Here is a 17,907-nt window from a genome sequence, read left to right as displayed (position 1 = left end):
ATAAGGGGATGACAAGCGGATAAGAGGCAATCCGTAATTCGATTAAGACATTAATCAGCGAGCTATGATGGGCGTAACGTTAGTGAATATAACTATTTGTTTAGCACTTTTGAAATGTACAGCGACAGAATTCAGAACATGGGCCGTTCTTACAGTATTCTCCCTGTACACCAAGTCAGAACCGTAGGATAAATAAAGGAACCGTAGGATGCATACAGTATAAGCAGACAATGAAAGCTCTTACAATATTTGATGATTACATTTCTCTAAAACAGGTTATAGGCTACATGTGCACCACCAAGTCAGAACAGTAGGTGAAATTAAGAGGGGTAAATAGACCAAATTATTAGGGTGAGGCACATGGGCTACTAACATTTTACTACACAACATACACTTAGTATTACTTTCTTAGCTATAGTATACATATCTCCCTGGCATATTGCATAATTTATGCAGCAGCATATAATACATTTTTGGACTCAACTTGTTGTGATCACTTGAACAGGAAGGTGGCACGGCGAGTCTTCGTGGGCAAATTTTGTCATCAAAGTCTGGCATTCTCTGGATTTATGGTGCTTTCAAAACAACTATACTGGAGGCCAGATTTAGAACACCGAGTTGGATGACCATTCAAAACGTATTTTCCCAGTCGGAGCTCGTTTATTCCCGACTTGCCAGTTGTCTTGAAACTCACTGAAGTCAAGTTAACAGCCGTTTTGAGCGTGGCACAAATCATGTTTCATTGACAGCATGGCCAATGTTGAATGTTTATCATTTTAAACTTGGAAAAGAGCCCCTTAATACCAGATTTGGGACCACACAACCACTGTCACTGATTTCTTCCAAACCACTTGTTGAATTTGCGATTTACAACTTGTTGTGTAATGTCCAATGGCCAATGAGCATCGATACGTTTTATCTATAATTTCTCTTCATTATTTCTCTTCATATGACAAGGATTAAAAAGGATTTGCCAGTAGATTGTCGACTTGATTCACGATGATGACTGCTAGCTAAGATTGTGAAAGTATGATGCTGACATGATCAGTCCAATCAAAGCTACTGTACATATAATGTGATTTGATGTAATTTTATCTGTGGCCAATGACCTTAAGTCTTCTTGGATGAGCACTTCTAATGTAACACCTGAAGGGCTAGAATTTAAGGTCTCCTCTTCCTCTTGGCAGTAACGTAAAGTCCCCATGAGTGACAGAACACTGAGCCAATCACAGCGCAACGCTCCGTATTTTCTGTTGGCTTGCCCCACCACCACAGAAAGCACTGAGCTAGGCTGAAACACCTGCATTTTGGAGCTGCCTTACTCAAGAAAACAAAAAAGAGACCATGTTTGTATGCGGCTTTAATAACTCAATTGTATATATTATTTTTACCTTGTTTGTAAATTGATATGTGACACGTATTAATGCTAAAATAACATGCAAAACAGGCCATTTTTGCTAGAAATGTGGGGCTGAATGACGGCTCGCCACTGGATGGTTTATTTGTTCTTTTAAATCCCTCAGTCCAACACCTGTAGCCTTACATAAAAATTGTTTGATGGGTACACAGCAGTAAGAGGATGTGTATGTTTTCCTTACAAAAGTTCTGATTGAGAAACCCGTAGATGACAGCATTGAGACAGCTGTTGAAATAGGCCATAAAGTACCTGGTGACAAAGACCCACTCTGGGATATTTGCTGCCACCATTCCCGAGTTAATGGCCAGTGCCAGGCCAATAATGTTTAGTGGTCCCCAGCCCACCAAACATTAGGAACACCACAAACATAGTCAAGAAGTTACTTTAGTTTCTGCTTGTCATCTGGTTTCACCCGGATGATAAACACCCAGATCCTCAGGTAGCAGTAACAGACCACCGAGAGGGGCACCAGGAAGTGGATCAGCACCAGAGATGGTCTAGTAGGAGCTGACAGTCTGGGTGAAGGTGCAGGAGTAGAGGCGTGGGTCATACTGCAGAAGTTGAGCACTGTGGCCATGGCAGTGAGCAGCCAGGTGAGGCCCATGTAACAGCAGGTGTTCCTGGTGCACAACATGTGGTCATAGTGCAGGCTGTGGCAGATGTACCGGTTGATGGAAATGGCCAAGATGTTAAAGACAGAGCCAATGATACTGAGGCCTATGATGAAGCCACTGAGCTGGCAGTGCATGTCCCCAACGATCCAGTCATTGTGGAAGATGGACAGGAGAGCCAGGGGGTAGGGGTACACTGCCACCACGTCTTCTACCAACATCCTCACCAAAGATGTTTCCTACAAGAGACAAAACAATAATTTTAGTGGTCTAACTTAGTAAATATAAACATACAGCCATATTAAATATGTCTGGCTGTTCCAGTGCATACTAATATCATGGCCAGACAGTTACTGCGTAATATTTAGAGACACTTGTTGGATTCAGCGCATGTGACAAATACATTTGACTTGAGACACAGTCGTCTGGTTTCACAAGACTAGGTGCATACTAATATAGTAGTATTTGTTCAGGTAAACTTGAGCAGCAAATCAATAACCTAATTTTAAAAATGTCTAATCCAATGGGACAAAATGTACTGAGCCAATTGAAGCAAAATAATTTCCTGCTGTGGACTCTATGTCATCAGTTTGATTTATGGAGCATGATTCCTCCTGGCAGGAGTAGCGTCTGTCTCTCTCTCTCCCTCTGATGACCAATGTCCAGCCAGAGAAACACACACTTCTCAATAATAGAATTGTCTTGACTTGATAATCCTATCCACTTTGCCCTTGATTTTATGTAGGTGCCATTCACCTTCTTTATGTAAACATCATGCAATTTGGATTGTAGATTCGTGTATTTTTGTAATTGACAGACAAATCTGACTTGTTACAAAGAATGGTGAACAAAAATATAAATGCAACAATTTCAAAGATTTTACTAGGGCTGTCCCCGACCCCAAAAAATATTGGTCGACCAAGAGTAGTCTGGTCTATCGACCAATTGACTGGTTGAAGTTTTAAAACGTGTATTTTTCCATACATACACACACCCTATGTGTTTTAATAAAAACAACTATATGTAGGCTACTAAGCTTGTCTGATGCTTTAAGCACGCTGTCATTAAATAATTAAGACACACACAAATTACTCGATGGAGCCAGAAATCAAGATAGCCTAACCAGAAGAAAATAAACTGTTCCCAAATCTCCTCCTCCAGCTGCTGCTGGGCTTTGCAGATTCTGCTGTTACGCTCGAAGTTGCCAGTAATAGGCTACACCAGGGGTCAGCAACCTTTTCCATTTGGAGTGCCAATTTATCTTACCGTTTCTACCGATCTGCATGCCAGTTATGATTTTCATATGCACATTTTCATGGAACAGTTTTATTTATTTTATAATAAAGTCTTATCTCAAAATCATTGTCATATGATTAATAAAAATGTGATCTATGAAAACTATACAAATCTAGATACAAATCTAAAAGTAATTTATATTGCCATTGCCAACTATGTAAAAATAGCCTACAAAAATAGCCAACATATAAAAACATTGCGGCCTGCAAGTAGAAAATATCCTAATAAAATTAAATCACATTTGCTATTCATGGTCTGTCTGCAAGGAACTTGAAACATTATATCAACTATCAACTTGTTAAAGCCAAAGCTTGCATATTCTGGACCCTCAGTGTTTCCTGCACCAGTGAGCTCAGGACAGACACAGCTGTAAGCCATTTGCACAAGGGATAAGATCTTACTTTGCTACCTGACGGCTGTAAGCCATTTGCACAAGGGATAAGATCTTACTTTGCTACCTGACGGTTTTTTACTTTTTCATTACCGTATATTTTTACTTTTTCCCTCAACTTTTTTCATTCAACTTTTTCACCCCAGAGGTTTTATCTGGACATGGTTCGTCAGGACTTCAAACAGCCGAAGCTAAGTAACATTAACATGATGCCTTCTAATTGCAGTCGTTGTACCTATAATATACAGGAGAACGATCGCCTTACGGCAAGGATAGCTGTGCTGCAAGCCCAGCTTCAGATGCGATCGTTAGGCAAGGGTAATTTCAGTGTAGGAAAGGATGAAACAGCGTCTGTGCCACCAGTAAGTACAGATAGTAACGTTAGTATAAACCCCCTCGCACGGTCCCCGCAGCCGGACATCTTTCTCATGGCTTCTGGAGGGAAACGCTGTAGGAATGCTCAACCGGTGTCGCTTATTAAGCCGACAGAAACTTTCAACCGGTTCTCCCCATTAAGCGAGTCGGAGGCCGAGACTTCTCTGGTCTCTACTCCTCCCGTTGTGGGGTCTGAGATGCCGACGGCTCCCACCATTAGCTCTGACAAATTGAAAACCCTAGTCATTGGCGACTCCATTACCCGCAGTATTAGACTTAAAACTAATCATCCAGCGATCATACACTGTTTACCAGGGGGCAGGGCTACCGACGTTAAGGCTAATCTAAAGACGGTGCTGGCTAAAGCTAAAACTGGCGAGTGTAGAGAGTATAGAGATATTGTTATCCACGTCGGCACCAACGATGTTAGGATGAAACAGTCAGAGGTCACCAAGCGCAACATAGCTTCAGCGTGTAAATCAGCTAGAAAGATGTGTCGGCATCGATTAATTGTCTCTAGCCCCCTCCCAGTTAGGGGGAGTGATGAGCTCTACAGCAGAGTCTCACAACTCAATCGCTGGTTGAAAACTGTTTTCTGCCCCTCCCAAAAGATAGAATTTGTAGATAATTGGCCCTCTTTCTGGGACACCCACAAATAGGACCAAGCCTGGCCTGTTGAGGAGTGACGGACTCCATCCTAGCTGGAGGGGTGCTCTCATCTTATCTACGAACATAGACAGGGCTCTAACTCCTCTAGCTCCACAATAAAATAGGGTGCAGGCCAGGCAGCAGGCTGTTAGCCAGCCTGCCAGCTTAGTGGAGTCTGCCACTAGCACAGTCAGCGTAGTCAGCTCAGCTTTCCCAATTGAGACCGTGTCTGTGCCTCGATCTAGGTTGGGCAAAATTAAAAATGGCGGTGTTCGCTTTAGCAATCTCACTAGTATAAAGACCTCCTCCATTCCTGCCATTATTGAAAGAGATTGTGATACCTCACATTTCAAAATTGGGTTACTTAATGTTAGATCCCTCACTTCCAAGGCAGTTATAGTCAATGAACTAATCACTGATAATAATCTTGATGTGATTTGCCTGACTGAAACATGGCTTAAGCCTGATGAATTTACTGTGTTAAATGAGGCCTCACCCCCTGGTTACACTAGTGACCATACCCCCCGTGCATCCGGCAAAGGCGGAGGTGTTGCTAACATTTACGATAGCAAATTTCAATTTACAAAAAAAAAAACAATTACGTTTTCGTCTTTTGAGCTTCATGTCATGAAATCTATGCAGCCTACTCACTCACTTTTTATAGCTACTGTTTACAGGCCTCCTGGGCCATATGCAGTGTTCCTCACTGAGTTCCCTGAATTCTTATCGGATCTTGTAGTCATAGCAGATAATATTCTAATTTTTGGTGACTTTAACATTCACATGGAAAAGTCCACAGACCCACTCCAAAAGGCTTTCGGAGCCATCATCGACTCAGTGGGTTTTGTCCAACATGTCTCTGGACCTACTCACTGCCACAGTCATACTCTGGACCTAGTTTTGTCCCATGGAATAAATGTTGTGGATCTAAATGTTTTTCCTCATAATCCTGGACTATCGGACCACCATTTTATTACGTTTGCAATTGCAACAAATAATCTGCTCAGACCCCAACCAAGGAGCATTAAAAGTCGTGCTATAAATTCTCAGACAACCCAAAGATTCCTTGATGCCCTTCCAGACTGCCTCTGCCTACCCAAGGACGTCAGAGGACAAAAATCAGTTAACCACCTAACCGAGGAACTCAATTTAACCTTGCGCAATACCCTAGATGCAGTTGCACCCCTAAAAACTAAAAACATCTGTCATAAGAAACTAGCTCCCTGGTATACAGAAAATACACGAGCTCTGAAGCAAGCTTCCAGAAAATTGGAACGGAAATGGCGCCGCACCAAACTGGAGGTCTTCCGACTAGCTTGGAAGGACAGTACCGTGCAGTATCGAAGAGCCCTTACTGCTGCTCGATCATCCTATTTTTCCAACTTAATTGAGGAAAATAAGAACAATCCGAAATTTCTTTTTGATACTGTCGCAAAGCTAACTAAAAAGCAGCCTTCGCAAATGGAGGATGGCTTTCACTTCAGCAGTAATACATTTATGAACTTCTTTGAGGAAAAGATCATGATCATTAGAAAGCAAATTACAGACTCCTCTTTAAATCTGGGTATTCCTCCAAAGCTCCATTGTCCTGAGTCTACACAACTCTGCCAGGACCTAGCATCAAGGGAGATACTAAAGTGTTTTAGTACTATATCTCTTGACGCAATGATGAAAATAATCATGGCCTCCAAACCCTCAGGCTGCATACTGGACCCTATTCCAACTAAACTACTGAAAGAGCTGCTTCCTGTGCTTGGCCCTCCTATGTTGAACATAATAAACGGCTCTCTATCCACCGGATGTGTACCAAGCTCACTAAAAGTGGCAGTAATACAGCCTCTCTTGAAAAAGCCGAATCTTGATCCAGAAATTATAAAAAACTATCGGCCTATATCGAATCTTCCATTCCTCTCAAAAATTTTAGAAAAAGCTGTTGCACAGCAACTCACTGCCTTCCTGAAGACAAACAATGTATACGAAACGCTTCAGTCTGGTTTTAGACCCCATCATAGCACTGAGACTGCACTTGTGAAGGTGGTAAATGACCTTTTAATGACGTCAGACCGAGGCTCTGCATCTGTCCTCGTGCTCCTAGATCTTAGTGCCGCTTTTGATACCATCGATCACCACATTCTTTTGGAGAGATTGGAAACCCAAATTGGTCTACATGGACAAGTTCTGGCCTGGTTTAGATCTTATCTGTCGGAAAGATATCAGTTTGTCTCTGTGAATGGTTTGTCCTCTGACAAATCAATTGTAAATTTCGGTGTTCCTCAAGGTTCCGTTTTAGGACCACTATTGTTTTCACTATATATTTTACCTCTTGGGGATGTCATTCGAAAACATAATGTTACATTTCACTGCTATGCGGACGACACACAGCTGTACATTTCAATGAAACATGGTGAAGCCCCAAAATTGCCCTCGCTAGAAGCCTGTGTTTCAGACATAAAGAAGTGGATGGCTGCAAACGTTCTACTTTTAAACTCGGACAAAACAGAGATGCTTGTTCTAGGTCCCAAGAAACAAAGAGATCTTCTGTTGAATCTGACAATTAATCTGGATGGTTGTGCAGTCGTCTCAAATAAAACTGTGAAGGACCTCGGCGTTACTCTGGACCCTGATCTCTCTTTTGAAGAACATATCAAGACTGTTTCAAGGACAGCTTTTTTCCATCTACGTAACATTGCAAAAATCAGAAATTTTCTGTCCAAAAATGACGCAGAAAAATTAATCCATGCTTTTGTTACTTCTAGGCTGGACTACTGCAATGCTCTACTTTCCGGCTACCCGGATAAAGCACTAAATAAACTTCAGTTAGTGCTAAATACGGCTGCTAGAATCCTGACTAGAACCAAAAAATTTGATCATATTACTCCAGTGCTAGCCTCCCTACACTGGCTTCCTGTTAAGGCAAGGGCTGATTTCAAGGTTTTACTGCTAACCTACAAAGCATTACATGGGCTTGCTCCTACTTATCTTTCCGATTTGGTCCTGCCCTACATACCTACACGTACGCTACGGTCACAAGACGCAGGCCTCCTAATTGTCCCTAGAATTTCTAAGCAAACGGCTGGAGGTAGGGCTTTCTCCTATAGAGCTCCATTTTTATGGAATGGTCTGCCTACCAATGTGAGAGACGCAGACTCAGTCTCAACCTTTAAGTCTTTACTGAAGACTTATCTCTTCAGTAGGTCCTATGATTAAGTATAGTCTGGCCCAGGAGTGTGAAGGTGAACGGAAAGGCTGGAGCAACGAACCGCCCTTGCTGTCTCTGCCTTGCCGGTTCCCCTCTTTCCACTGGGATTCTCTGCCTCTAACCCTTTTACAGGGGCTGAGTCACTGGCCTACTGGTGTTCTTCCATGCCGTCCATGGGAGGGGTGCGTCACTTGAGTGGGTTGAGTCACTGACGTGGTCTTCCTGTCTGGGTTGGCGCCCCCCTTGGGTTGTGCCATGGCGGAGATCGTTGTGGGCTATACTCGGCCTTGTCTTAGGACGGTAAGTTGGTGGTTGGAGACATCCCTCTAGTGGTGTGGGGGCTGTGCTTTGGCAAAGTGGGTGGGGTTATATCCTGCCTGTTTGGCCCTGTCCGGGGGTATCATCGGATGGGGCCACAGTGTCTTCTGATCCCTCCTGTCTCAGCCTCCAGTATTTATGCTGCAGTAGTTTATGTGTCGGGGGGCTAAGGTCAGTCTGTTACATCTGGAGTATTTCTCTTGTCTTATCCGGTGTCCTGTGTGTATTTAAATATGCTCTCTCTAATTCTCTCTTTCTCTCTTTCTGTCTTTCTCTCGGAGGACCTGAGCCTTAGGACCATGCCTCAGGACTACCTGGTATGATGACTCCTTGCTGTCCCCAGTCCACCTGGCCGTGCTGCTGCTCCAGTTTCAACTGTTCTGCCTGCGGCTATGGAACCCTGACCTGTTCACCGGACGTGCTTGTTGCACCCTCGACAACTACTATGATTATTATTATTTGACCATGCTGGTCATTTATGAACATTTTAACATTTTAACATCTTGACTATGTTCTGTTATAATATCCACCCTGCACAGCCAGAAGAGGACTGGCCACCCCTCATAGCCTGGTTCCTCTCTAGGTTTCTTCCTAGGTTTTTGGCCTTTCTAGGGAGTTTTTCCTAGGGAGTTTTTCCTAGCCACTGTGCTTCTTTCACATGCTTTGCTTGCTGTTTGGGGTTTTAGGCTGGGTTTCTGTACAGCACTTTGAGAATATCAGCTGATGTACGAAGGGCTATATAAAAATAAATTTGATTTGATAAGAAGTAAATCGGATAGGCCAATTTTCTGAAGATTCCACTGGATCAGAGCATGCCATTTATTTCCCTTTCACACTGAATGGTTATCGACAGGGAGAGAGCTGGGAAGAAGTCATTCTCAATGGATGTAAAAACAGACTTTGTTTACTTGCTGTTTGAGGTGAAGAAAAAATTACTTTGATAAGCTTCACAGTTCATTAGTGGTGGTGAGTTAAGACAATCAGAAATACTATCAGATCCCCAAATGGGCACATTCCTAAGCCTACATTTGTGCACAGGCCAGGAAGCCTAGGTCTATTTCTATGCGTAGTCAGGTGCAGATCCTTACTCAACATTGACAGGAGCATTCCAAACAAAACACAATTAATACATATACAACTCGTAAATGGAATGAAATAAACCCAAACTTCTTTTGTCACAAGTGTAGCCTAGGTTGTGCACTCTGCAAACAACGTGTCCACTTAGACAGTGAGAACTGTAAAAGACTGTAATACTAATATACTGATCAAAAAAATAAAGGGAACACTAAAATAACACATCCTAGATCTGAATGAATGAAATAATCTTATTAAATACTTTTTTCTTTACATAGTTGAATGTGCTGACAACAAAATCACACAAAAATAATCAATGGAAATCCAATTTATCAACCCATGGAGGTCTGGATTTGGAGTCACACTCAAAATTAAAGTGGAAAACCACACTACAGGCTGATCCAACTTTGATGTAATGTCCTTAAAACAAGTCAAAATGAGGCTCAGTAGTGTGTGTGGCCTCCACGTGCCTGTATGACCTCCCTACAACGCCTGGGCATGCTCCTGATGAGGTGGCGGATGGTCTGCTGAGGGATCTCCTCCCAGACCTGGACTAAAGTATCCGCCAACTCCTGGACAGTCTGTGGTGCAACGTGGCGTTGGTGGATGGAGCGAGACATGATGTCCCAGATGTGCTCAATTGGATTCAGGTCTGGGGAACGGGCGGGCCAGTCCATAGCATCAATGCCTTCCTCTTGCAGGAACTGCTGACACACTCCAGCCACATGAGGTCTAGCATTGTCTTGCATTAGGAGGAACCCAGGGCCAACCGCACCAGCATATGGTCTCACAAGGGGTCTGAGGATCTCATCTCGGTACCTAATGGCAGTCAGGCTACCTCTGGCGAGCACATGGAGGGCTGTGCGGCCCCCCAAAGAAATGCCACCACACACCATGACTGACCCACCGCCAAACCGGTCATGCTGGAGGATGTTGCAGGCAGCAGAACGTTCTCCACGGCGTCTCCAGACTCTGTCACGTCTGTCACATGTGCTCAGTGTGAACCTGCTTTCATCTGTGAAGAGCACAGGGCGCCAGTGGCGAATTTGCCAATCTTGGTGTTCTCTGGCAAATGCCAAATGTCCTGCACGGTGTTGGGCTGTAAGCACAACCCCCACCTGTGGATGTCAGGCCCTCATACCACCCTCATGGAGTCTGTTTCTGACCATTTGAGCAGACACATGCACATTTGTGGCCTGCTGGAGGTCATTTTGCAGGGCTCTGGCAGTGCTCCTCCTGCTCCTCCTTGCACAAAGGCGGAGGTAGCGGTTCTGCTGCTGGGTTGTTGCCCTCCTACGGCCTCCTCCACATCTCCTGATGTACTGGCCTGTCTCCTGGTAGCGCCTCCATGCTCTGGACACTACGCTGACAGACACAGCAAACCTTCTTGCCACAGCTCGCATTGATGTGCAATCCTGGATGAGCTGCACTACCTGAGCCACTTGTGTGGGTTGTAGACTCCGTCTCATGCTACCACTAGAGTGAAAGCACCGCCAGCATTCAAAAGTGACCAAAACATCAGCCAGGAAGCATAGGAACTGAGAAGTGGTCTGTGGTCACCACCTGCAGAACCACTCCTTTATTGGGGGTGTCTTGCTAATTGCCTATAATTTCCACATGTTGTCTATTCCATTTGCACAACAGCATGTGACATTTATTGTCAATCAGTGTTGCTTCCTAAGTGGACAGTTTGATTTCACAGAAGTGTGATTGACTTGGAGTTACATTATGTTGTTTAAGTGTTCCCTTTATTTTTTTGAGCAGTGTATATTGAATGAATTAACAATTTGCCTCATGCAGCGCGACACATCTCCTTAGCATAGTGTTGATCAGGCTGTTGATTGTGGCCTGTGGAATGTTGTCCCACTCCTCTTCAATGGCTGTGCGAAGTTGCTGGATATTAGCAGGAACTGGAACACGTGGTCATACTCATCAATCCAGAGCATCCCAAACATGCTCAATGGGTGTATTTTTTTATTTTTATGCATTTGGCAATGTTCAATTAATTTGCACAAAACGAACAAACAAAAGCATTCACTGTCAAAGTTTATACATGTAGGCCCTTCATATATACGTTGCATTCGGGAAGTATTCAGACCCCTTAACTTTTTCCACATTTTGTTAAGTTACAGCCTTCTTCTAAAATGCATTAAATTGTTGTTTTTTTTACCCTTATCAATCTACACACAATACCCCATAATGACTAAGCAAAAACAGTTTTTAGACATTTTTACATAAGTATTCAGACCCTTTACTCAGTACTTTGTTAAAGCACATTTGGCAGCAATTACAGCCTCGAGTCTTCTTGGGTATGAAGCTATAAGCTTGGCACACCTGTATTTGGGGAGTTTCTCCCATTACTCTTTACAGATCCTCTCAAGCTCTGTCAGGTTGGATGGTGAATGTCACTGCACAGCTATTTTCAGGTCTTTCAAGAGATGTTCAATCAGGTTTAAGTCCGGGCTCTGACTGGACCACTCAAGGACATTCAGAGACTTGTCTCGAAGCCACTCCTACGTTGTCTTGGCTGTGTGCTTAGGGTTGTTGTCCTGTTGGAAGGTGAACCTTCGTCCCAGTCTGAGGTCCTAGGCACTCGGAAGCAGGTTTTCATCAAGGATCTCTCAGTACTTTGCTCCGTTCATCTTTGCCTCGATCCTGACTAGTGTCCCAGTCCCTGCCGCTGAAAAACATCCCAACAGCACGATGCTGCCACCACCATGCTTCACCGTAGGGACGGTGCCAGGTTTCCTCCAGACGTGACGCTTGGCATTCACACCGAAGTGTTCAATGTTGGTTTCATCAGACCAGAGAATCTTGTTTCTCATGGTCTGAGAGTCCTTTAGGTGCCTTTTGGCAAACTCCAAGTGGGCTGTTATGTGCCTTTTACTGAGGAGTGGCTTCCGTCTGGCCACTCTAACATAAAGGCCTGATTGGTGGAGTGCTGCAGAGATGGTTTTCCTTCTGGAAGATTCTTCCATCTCCACAGAGGAACGCTGGAGCTCTGTAAGAGTGACCATCTGGTTCTTGGTCACCTCCCCCGATTGCTTAGTTTGGCCTGGTGGCCAGCTCTAGGAAGAGTCTTAGTGGTTCCAAACTTCTTCCATTTAAGAATGATGGAGGCCACTGTAGTCTTGGGGACATACAATGCTGCTGACATTTTTTGGTACCCTTCCACAGATCTGTGCCTTGACACAATCCTGTCTCGGAGCTCTACAGACAATTCCTTCGACCTGAAGGCTTGGTTTTTGCTCTGACATGCACTGTCACCTTTGGGACCTTATGTAGACAGGTGTGTTCCTTTCCAAATCATGTCCAATCAATTGAATTTACCACAGGTGGACTCCAATCAAGTTGTAGAAACATCTCAAGGATGATCAATCGAAACAGGATGCTTCTGCTCAATTTCGAGTCTCATAGCAAAGGATCTGAATACTTATGTAAATAAGGTATCTGTTTATTTGTAATACATTTGCAAAAATGTCTAAACCTATTTTCACTCTGTCATTATACGGTATTGTGTGTAGATTGATTAGGAAAATGTTTTATTGAATCCATTTTAGAATAAGGCTGTAACGTAACAAAATGTGGAAAAGTGAATGGGTCTGAAAACTTTCAGAATGCACTGTAGGCTACGCGCAGCACTTCGTTTAATTCAACGAATCAGTTCTTGTTTTCTTGCTCAAACCTTGCGCAATACCTATCAAACTCAGACATTTCTCTCAAAACATAGGTATGTCGATTCGCACGGGACTAGTATTATTTTTTTTACATTTTACCAAGATGGCATAGCAGTCAGACGTCTTTTGTCCTCGTCTTGTCATGTCCCGTGTATATATATTTACTTATTTTCTTCGCATATCTTTTTATATATTTTTTTCTAAAAAACTCAACTTCAAAACTCTCCTGCAACCCGCCTCACCAATAATAAAAAAACCAAAAAAAAGTATTATTCACCTCAAATCTGAAATCCACAACAGAAGCTAGCCAGAAGCTAGCGTTAGTATTCAGCTAACCACGGCTGGCGGTCATCAGCTATCCCTTAGCTCGAATAGCTATCGCCAGTTTTGTACAGCGCGACTCAGACCAGAGCATACCGAACGTATTTTTCTCTCCATATCCCCGGATTTCTATCGCAAGCTCTGGACATTTACACCTGGATCCTGCAGCTAGCTAGCTGCTATCCGAGTGACTATTGGCTGACGTCGGTCCCAGAGCAAACATCAATTATTCCAAAGCTAGCCAGCTTAAGAGTTCCATCAGCCACTCCTGGGCTACAATCACCTATCCGGACCCGTTTCACTGCCGATGCGGAGCCTCACCGGGCCTTCATGACTGGACTACCGACGTTATCTGCCCGAGGGAGTTATCCAACTGGCCCCTCCGTCGCAACGTAACCTGAACGCCCATCTGCGGCCCGCTAATCGTTAGCTGTCTTATCGGCTGCTATCTGAATAGGTCTATCGGACAATTTTCTTGGGCCACTATAACTATAACTATTTTGCCAATTGGATTGGTCCCCTCTACCACACGGAACCCCACTAATCTACAGACGGAAACGCACGAGGTGGCTAAAAACAGACCTCCCTCCATCTTCTGCCAGCTTGCTACCTATGGCCCGGCTAGCTGTCTGAATCTCACTGGACCCTTATGATCACTCAGCTAAGCATGCCTCTCCTTAATGTCAACATGCCTTGTCCATTGCTGTTCTGGTTAGTGTTTATAGGCTTATTTCACTGTAGAGCCTCTAGCCCTGCTCATTATATCTTATCCAACCTTTCAGTTCCACCACCCACACATGCTATGACATCATCTGGTTTCAATGATGTTTCTAGAGACAATATCTCTCTCATCAGTACTCAATGCCTAGGTTTACCTCCACTGTATTCACATCCTACCATACCTTTGTCTGTACATTACACCTTGAAGCTATTTTATCACCCCCAGAAACCTGCTCCTTTTACTCTCTATTCCGGACGTCATAGATGACCAATTCTCATAGCTTTTAGCCGTACCCTTATCCTACCTCTTCTCTGGTCCTCTGATGATGTAGAGGTGAATCCAGGCCCTGCAGTGCCTAGCTCCACTCCCATTCCCCAGGAGTTCGTGCCTGCATAGGCCTTTCTTCAACCGCCACCGCTTGTGGCTCTGGCCCTTGGGGAGCCCACAGAGGCTGGGGCTCGGGTGGTAGTGGTGGGGGAGGTCCATCCGGTGGCATCTCTGGCCTGCATGTCTGTTTTGTGTGCATTCGTATTCCTCAAGGGGCAGGGACTTTTCTGAGGCGGCTGGCATGCCAGCGTGATCCATTGCTCAACATGAATGTGGCGGGCCCCAGTTGTCGACTGACCTGCAAGGGGTCCGACCAGAATGAGGCCATTTTGATGCACCGCTGAGGCCGTCGGGCTCGGACCCAGTCAGACACTTGGATGATCGACTTCTTCACCCTGTGTGCCTTGTCAAAACGCTGTTTCATTGCTCTTTGGTGCCTGGTCATTGCCTGCTGTTCTTGGGTGCACCTAGTCGCCGGTTCTGCTACTCTCTGTGTTCTGAGTCTGTCCAGTGGCAGTTCCATCTCACAACCTAGCATGAGGGATGCCGGGGAGACCTGTGTTGTTGTGTGTTTGCTTGCTCTGTAGTGCATTAGCGTTTGATTCAAAGCAGTTTGGAACGTGCACCCCTGGACCAGGTGCGCTCTGATGCCGTTCTTCAGCGTTTGGTTGAAGCGTTCCACCCCTCCGTTAGCTTGTGGGTTGTAGTAGGCCGTGCGGATGTGTTTGATTCCCTTGTTGCTGAGATATGAGGAGAACTCGGCAGAGGTTAAATGGGGCCCATTGTCCGTGGTAAGGGTAAGGGATAGGCCCCACCTTGTGAACAGGCTGTCTAGGATGTCCACGATGGCCTGTGCTGAGACAGTTCCGACAGGAACCACTTCTGGCCACTTAGAGTGGAGGTCATACACCACCAGGAAGCGCTGATGGTGAGGGACTGCGTGTCCATGGATCTCGCCACAAATGTCCAGTTGGATGTGCTCCCAGGGGCGGGACGGCCATGCGAGAGGCTGGGGGGAGGGGGGGGGGGGAACTGTCCTTTTTCCCACTGAAGAGGCATGCAGCACAATCCCTGACCAGGGCTTCAATGTCGTGGTCGATGCCTGGCCACCACAGAAGGTCTCGACATCGCTGTTTGACCTTCACTATGCCCAAGTGCCCCTCATGCGCCATGGAACACGCGCACGCAGACCACTCGGGACCACAGTACAAAGCCCTCGAGAGACACAGACTTCTTCCCAGCAAGAAAGTTCGTGCTTCACCCTGGCGAAAGTCGCCAGCTCTTCCTGCACGTGTGCTGGCCATCCAGTGTGTATGTAGGTGCGCATGCTAGACAGTGTGGGATCCTGTTCCGATGCTTGCTTCAGCTCCTCCAGTGAGACGACTGACTGAAGAGGAGCGTAAAGCATTTGTACAAGCTCTGTTTAGTTGTCGTCTGGCAAGACGGTCGGAGTAGGAGCGTCAAAGGAGCGTGAGAGGAGGTCTGCCACCTTCGTTATCCCTCCCCGGAGTGAATTTCAGCTGATAGTCGTACTGTCTGAGGCGGTCGGCCCATCTGTGCAGCCGAAGTGGCTTGTGGCCTGTTCCTGATGCTGACAGTAGCATTGTGAGGGACTGGTGGTCGGTTCGGAGCGTGAACAGACGGCCATATAGGTAGAGGTGCCACCTTTCGCACGCCCAGACACAGGCCAGTGCTTCTCGTTCGCCCACAGAGTACCGTTGTTCTGTGGGGCTCAGGGCCCTTGAGGTGAAGGCGACGTTGCTGCAACGTGTACCTAACCATAAACATCAATGCCTTTCTTAAAATCAATACACAGAAGTATATATTTTTAAACCTGCATATTTAGCTAAAAGAAATCCAGGTTAGCAGGCAATATTAACCAGGTGAAATTGTGTCAGTTCTCTTGCGTTCATTGCACGCAGAGTCAGGGTATATGCAACATTTTGGGCCGCCTGGCTCGTTGCGAACTAATTTGCCAGAATTTTACGTAATTATGACATAACATTGAAAGTTGTGCAATGTAACAGGAATATTTAGACTTATGGATGCCACCTGTTAGATAAAATACAGAACGGTTCCTTATTTCACTGAAAGAATAAACGTGATAGTTTCCGGATTCTACCATATTAATGACCTAAGGCTCATATTTCTGTGTGTTTATTATATTATAATTAAGTCTATGATTTGATAGAGCAGTCTGACTGAGCTTTTGTAGGCACCAGCAGGGTCGTAAGCATTCATTCAAACAGCACTTTCATGCGTTTTGCCAGCAGCTCTTCGCAATGCTTCAAGCATTGCGCTGTTTATGACTTCAAGCCTATCAACTCCCGAGATTAGGCTGGTGTAACCCATGTGAAATGGCTAGCTAGTTAGCGGGGTGCGCGCTAATAGCGTTTCAAACGTCACTTGCTCTACATGGGTAACGCTGCTTCGAGGGTGGCTGTTGTCGATGTGTTCCTGGTTCGAGCCCAGGTAGGAGCGAGGAGAGGGACGGAAGCTATACCGTTACACTGGCAATACTAAAGTGCCTAAAAAGAACATCCAATAGTCAAAGGTATTTGAAATACAAATCGTATAGAGAGAAATAGTCCTATAATTCCTATAATAACTACAACCTAAAACTTCTTACCTGGGAATATTGAAGACTCATGTTAAAAGGAACCACCAGCTTTCATATGTTCTCATGTTCTGAGCAAGGTACTTAAACGTTAGCTTTCTTACATGGCACATATTTCACTTTTACTTTCTTCTCCAACACTTTGTTTTGCATTATTTAAACCAAATTGAACATGTTTCATTATTTATTTGAGGCTAAATTGATTTTATTGATGTATTATATTAAGTTAAAATAAGTGTTCATTCAGTATTGTTATAATTGTCATTATTACAAATAAATAAACAAAAAAAAAAATTATCTGCCGATTAATCCGTATCGGCTTTTTTTGGTCCTCCAATAACCGGTATCGGTATCGGCGTTGAAAAATCATAATTGGTCGACCTCTAATGTTAACATTAGAAGCCTCCTCCCTAAGTTTGTTTTATTCACTGCTTTAGCACACTCTGCCAACCCGGATGTCCTAGCTGTGTCTGAATCATGGCTTAGGAAGACTCTGAAATCTTCATCCCTAACTACAACATTTTCAGACAAGATAGAACGGCCAAAGGGGGCGGTGTTGCAATCTACTGCAGAGATAGCCTGCAGAGTTCTGTCCTACTATCCAGGTCTGTACCCAAACAATTTGAACTTCTACTTTTAAAAATCCACCTCTCTAAAAACAAGTCTCTCACCGTTGCCGCCTGCTATAGACCACCCTCTGCCCCCAGCTGTGCTCTGGACACCATATGTGAACAGATTGCCCCCCCCATCTATCTTCAGAGCTCGTGCTGCTTGGTGACCTAAACTGGGACATGCTTAACACCCCAGCCATCCTACAATCTAAGCTTGATGCCCTTAATCTCACACAAATTATCAATTAACATACCATGTACCACCCCAAAGCCGTAAACACGGGCACCCTCATAGATATCATCC

The 17,907-nt window shown here is 44.7% G+C and overlaps 1 protein-coding gene across 1 annotated transcript in view; it reads right to left on the bottom strand.

The window, feature by feature from the left end:
- Window positions 1-1,093: 1,093 nt before the first annotated feature.
- The window catches only part of LOC106603297 (melatonin receptor type 1C), a 31,744-nt gene continuing 14,930 nt past the window's right edge, over window positions 1,094-17,907 (bottom strand). Inside the window, exon 2 of the mRNA XM_014196791.2 lies at window positions 1,094-2,267. Coding sequence (XP_014052266.1) covers window positions 1,797-2,249 — 453 coding nt within the window. The 5' untranslated portion in view covers window positions 2,250-2,267 and the 3' untranslated portion in view covers window positions 1,094-1,796. The remainder of the gene's footprint in view (window positions 2,268-17,907) is intronic.

This window comes from Salmo salar, chromosome ssa04 (assembly GCF_905237065.1).
Source record: "Salmo salar chromosome ssa04, Ssal_v3.1, whole genome shotgun sequence".
Taxonomy (NCBI): Eukaryota; Metazoa; Chordata; class Actinopteri; order Salmoniformes; family Salmonidae; genus Salmo; species Salmo salar.
Note: the sequence above shows the minus strand (reverse complement) of the source record. Positions and strands in the feature narration are given on the sequence as shown.